The sequence below is a fragment of the Propithecus coquereli genome, unplaced genomic scaffold (genome assembly GCF_000956105.1).
Source record: "Propithecus coquereli isolate 6110/MARCELLA unplaced genomic scaffold, Pcoq_1.0 Scaffold306, whole genome shotgun sequence".
NCBI classification, from domain to species: domain Eukaryota; kingdom Metazoa; phylum Chordata; class Mammalia; order Primates; family Indriidae; genus Propithecus; species Propithecus coquereli.
The window spans coordinates 140,828-145,140 of record NW_012148686.1 but is presented as its reverse complement, the minus strand read 5'-3'; the positions used below and the strand labels follow the sequence as shown (position 1 = coordinate 145,140).

General features: G+C 35.8%; 1 protein-coding gene across 1 annotated transcript in view; it reads left to right on the top strand.

Annotated features, from left to right (window-relative positions):
• Positions 1-4,313, top strand: part of CDK8 (cyclin-dependent kinase 8) — a 198,240-nt gene that overhangs the window by 175,230 nt on the left and 18,697 nt on the right. The window contains exon 4 of the mRNA XM_012649869.1: positions 3,090-3,147. Coding sequence (XP_012505323.1) covers positions 3,090-3,147 — 58 coding nt within the window. The remainder of the gene's footprint in view (positions 1-3,089; positions 3,148-4,313) is intronic.

Here is a 4,313-nt window from a genome sequence, read left to right as displayed (position 1 = left end):
TATTTCACAATAAAGAAGGGTATCACTCTTTACTGTCAATAGGGAGAAAAATTTTCTTGCCTATAGTTAAATTTTGTTGTTACTTGTATCTTAAACTTTTTTATATCCCTTCTGAACCCGGATATAAAATGTATATAAGAAAATTAACATTTTTATTTTAGCTACAGCTGGAGGCAAATTCCTAACTATTTAAGAATTGCCAACTATCACTAAAGATATGATAGGCTAAATATTAGGTCTTAAATATGAAATGTTCAATTTCGAATCAAAAGTGTAGTTTATTATATCTCAAACAAGAAGCAATACAATTAAAGTATGTGCCCAAACTGTGAACACAGTGTTACCATCTTAACTGTAGCCTGTTTATGCTAACAGCGAAGAAGCCTGGAGAGGGAGTGGCGATGAAATCACAAAAGGTGTTTTCCACAGCTTGTTGAGAATTGAATATTTTTCGTTGCAAGAAGTGGTCCAAAGCCTGGAAGAAGTAGTCAGTTGATGCAAGTTCTGGTGAATATGGTGCATGACAGAAAGTTTGCAAGTCCAGCTGCTGTAGTTTGAGCAGCATTGTTAGTGTGATATGTGGTCAAGCCTTGTCTTGCAAGAGGATTGGACTGTTTCTATTTGACCGATCTTGGCTGCTTAATGGCAAGCATTCTCATCATTTCGTCCAATTCATTGCAGTAGACATCTGCTGTAATCGACTGACCAGGTTTCATGAAGCTGTAGTGGATGATACTAGTGCTGGACCACCAAACAGACACCATTAGCTTTTTTCTATGAATATTTGGTTTTGGACTGTGTTTCGGCACTTCATCTTTATCCAACCATTGTGCTGAATGCTTGCAATTGTCAAAAAGAATCTATTTTTCATCACATGTAACAATACAGTGTAGAAATGGTTCACCTTTACATTGTGACAGCAAAGAAAGGCAAGCTTCGAGATGATTTCTCTTCTGATGCTCATTTAAGTCATGCAGTACCCATCTCCCCAGCTTCTCTACCTTGCCAATTTGTTTCAAATGGTCCAGTGTTGTTGGAATAGTAACATCAAACCTTGCTGCTAATTCACACTTAGGTTGAGATGGATTTGCTTCCACTGCAGCTTTCAGCTCATCATTATCCACCTTGGTCTCAGGTCACCGACATGGCTCATTTTCAAGATTAAAATCACCAGAATGAAACTTCTCAAACCATCGACATACTTGTGTGCGTTAGCCACATCCTTCCCAAACACTTTGATGATATTTCGAGCTGTCTGTACTGCATTGGTTCCATGGTAAAACTCATATTCAAAAATAACACGAATTTTTGACTTATCCATAGTTTCACAAAAATTGCTCTAAAAAAAAAATTGTGAAAAATAATCACAAGCCAAAGCGCACATTTGAAAGACTGAGGATGTACTTTCACAACAAGGGGGAAAAAAAAATCAAAATGAAATGTCAGAGATAGCAATTGTCAAACTTAGTACTTAAGGAAATCAGACATTTCATACTTAATGACCTAATGGAAACCCTACCTGATTCCACTTGGAAAGCCCACCTCCGCTTTCAACATTGCACTGTTTCAGAAATCTGGCTTCACTTTGAAGTAGGCTGAGCCCTGAGAGACTACAGAGAGTAACCCCGTGTTGACTGATTAACAGTGCATGAAAGCAGTTTTATTTGTCCTGGGCAACACCTAGGGAATATTGTTAGTGCTGTGCTTGCTTTTGGTACTTAGCCAATTATCCTAGCGGTAAGAAGTGTATGTGTGTGGTTCTGAGTTTGTTTCTTAAATAAAACATTTATATTATCATCATTATTATTATTACAGCAATACACATTAATTCCAAAAATTGCTACATAAGATTACTTTCAGAGTGTTATATTAGGAAAGGAGCCCCAGACTGTTCAGAGACAGCGTAGATTCTGCTACTGCCCGACCTTGCTGATTATACTTAGAGCAAGTCATTTAACCTCTCTGGTGCCTCGTTTTCTCACCTTAAACATTGTAGGAATTTTTAACCTCTGAAATGTGTGTGCCACCATTTCAGCAATCACATTTTTTTTGCTGGGAATAAAAAAAATAATTTTGTTAGAATAATACACGACAAATGTTGGCAGTAATAGCTTAAGGGCCATCACTAAATGTGCTCAGGGAAACCTGTGTAATGGTTACCACTGTAAACAGCCTTCATTAAAATCTTTAATTTGATTTTAAGGTTGCTTTGATCAACATTTGAAGAGGTGTTCTAATCTAGTTTCACTTTTATTTAACAGACTGGTAGAATTAAAGTCAGATGAAGTAGAAAGCAGGTGGCAGGGTGAATAAGGTTTGGGGAGAAAAACAATTGTTTTTTTCTTTTCCTCTCTCCATTCTGTCCCCACCCGCCTTACTTCTTCCTCCTCCTACTCCTCTTTGAGGAAGGGGCAACCTTTATAGGATAGGGTAGTAGATACCATAACAGATGTAGATGACACTTAATCCAATATATTTTTAGAGATTTTAAAACTCTGAAATACTTTTGTAAAATCTCATTTTAAATTTTAGCTTCCTTTTTCATTTGAAAATGAACTCAAAACTGTGCTTGTCATGAAAAATTGACTAACTTGTTTTAAAAAGACTTTATTAAATTTCTCAATAATTCATTTATTTAAACATAGACACATATCTTGCTGTTTCCGCAAAAGGATTATTGGTGACTCCTTGCCTGTAATTGATTTACTACCTTGTTTTAAATTGTCTTTGCAGGTTCACTTTTCCTTAAAAGTCACAGACATTTTACATAATTGAAAGAGTGAGAAGGAACCACAACATTATAACTCTCTGTGAGATGTTCCAAGGTAGTGAAAATAGACTGATAAGAGGGCCAAGAAAAGCCTTAGCTCTCCATGGAGAAAAGCACTGCCATATTTAGGCCTTTGTGAAATTTGCATACTGCTTTGCATATATACACATACAGTTGCTTTGGTGACTTCCTGTATTTGGTTTTAATTTTTGCATAAATGAGGTTTTTTAAAAGTTGGATTTATGTTATATTGGCATATTGTCTATTTAAAAGAAACCACTACTGTCTACTGAAAAAAAACACTATTTTGTTTCCACAGAAACCTGCTAATATTTTAGTTATGGGTGAAGGTCCTGAGCGAGGAAGAGTAAAAATTGGTATGTTACGTCTTTGATAAGTCACAGTGTAGTACTCTTAATTTTTGCAGGCAGCTGTATCACTTCTAATTTTTGCTGTAATAATATGCATTTATGCATGTAGTTCCATCTGATCGGAGCCATTTCTAAAGAGTGTACACAAAAGTGAAAAATGTTTCACACTCCTGAAAGGTGTCAGACACTCTTTAGAGACTGAAGTGTCCCAATTAGGAAACAAGCTGTGCAAGTTTCCTAGAAACCTCTGCCTTCATTAAAAATAGCCTAAAGAGGTGAGTGGCTTCTATCCCTGTTAGATGCCAGCCTCACCTTTAGTCACAAGGGCATACAGCATGCTAATATTTCTACCATCAGTTCTGTCCACCTCAGCCAGATTAGATGCAAACATATACCTCTGCTGACCTCATCTAGATGAGGAGTTACAAACTAGGGAAAGCCATGAGGCCGGATAGGTACAGAACCTTAAATTCTAATGATACTGTCTTGTAGTAGGCCTTTGCCTGATGGGAAAAAAAATTAATGGGCATTCTGTACCTTGACATGTTTTCTGATAGCTCTATTTTCCTATATATCGAAGCAAAATTTTACCCATTTCTGGTCTGATAATCTGTAAGGATACAACTAAATTTATTTAACTTAACTGGTTATTTTTTTCATTGTCATTTCCAAGTTCTGTTTGTCACATATATTTAGTTTGTTTTGTGTGTGTGTAAAAGAAATGTTACAACTAAATTATATTAATTTAAAGACAGCAGGATTGTGGGAGTAAATACTAATAAAGTTAATAGTAATTTCTGATCACAAGATTTAATATGAATAAGAAGGGTCAGCTGACTTGTATCACTTTACCAACAAAGAAAAACACAAATATTCTTAACTCTTCTTCCCTATTCTCCCTTATAAATCCCCCAAATCTCACTTTCTTTTTCTAATTAGACTTTTAAAATGCTCTTTTATGAAACAAACTTTGCAAATTTTTAGTTATGAGAACATTTGATGCACTTCAGCATGCTCCAAGCCATTGGCTTTCCTTGAGAACCAGGCAGTACTTATCCTACTGTCATCAAATAAATGCCTAAGTCTTTACATGTGCTTTTAAAAAGGAGTCTGTCCTGTCCAATTTGATGGCATCAAATTCAAATGTAAGTTTAAAGCATGCAAAATAGAAA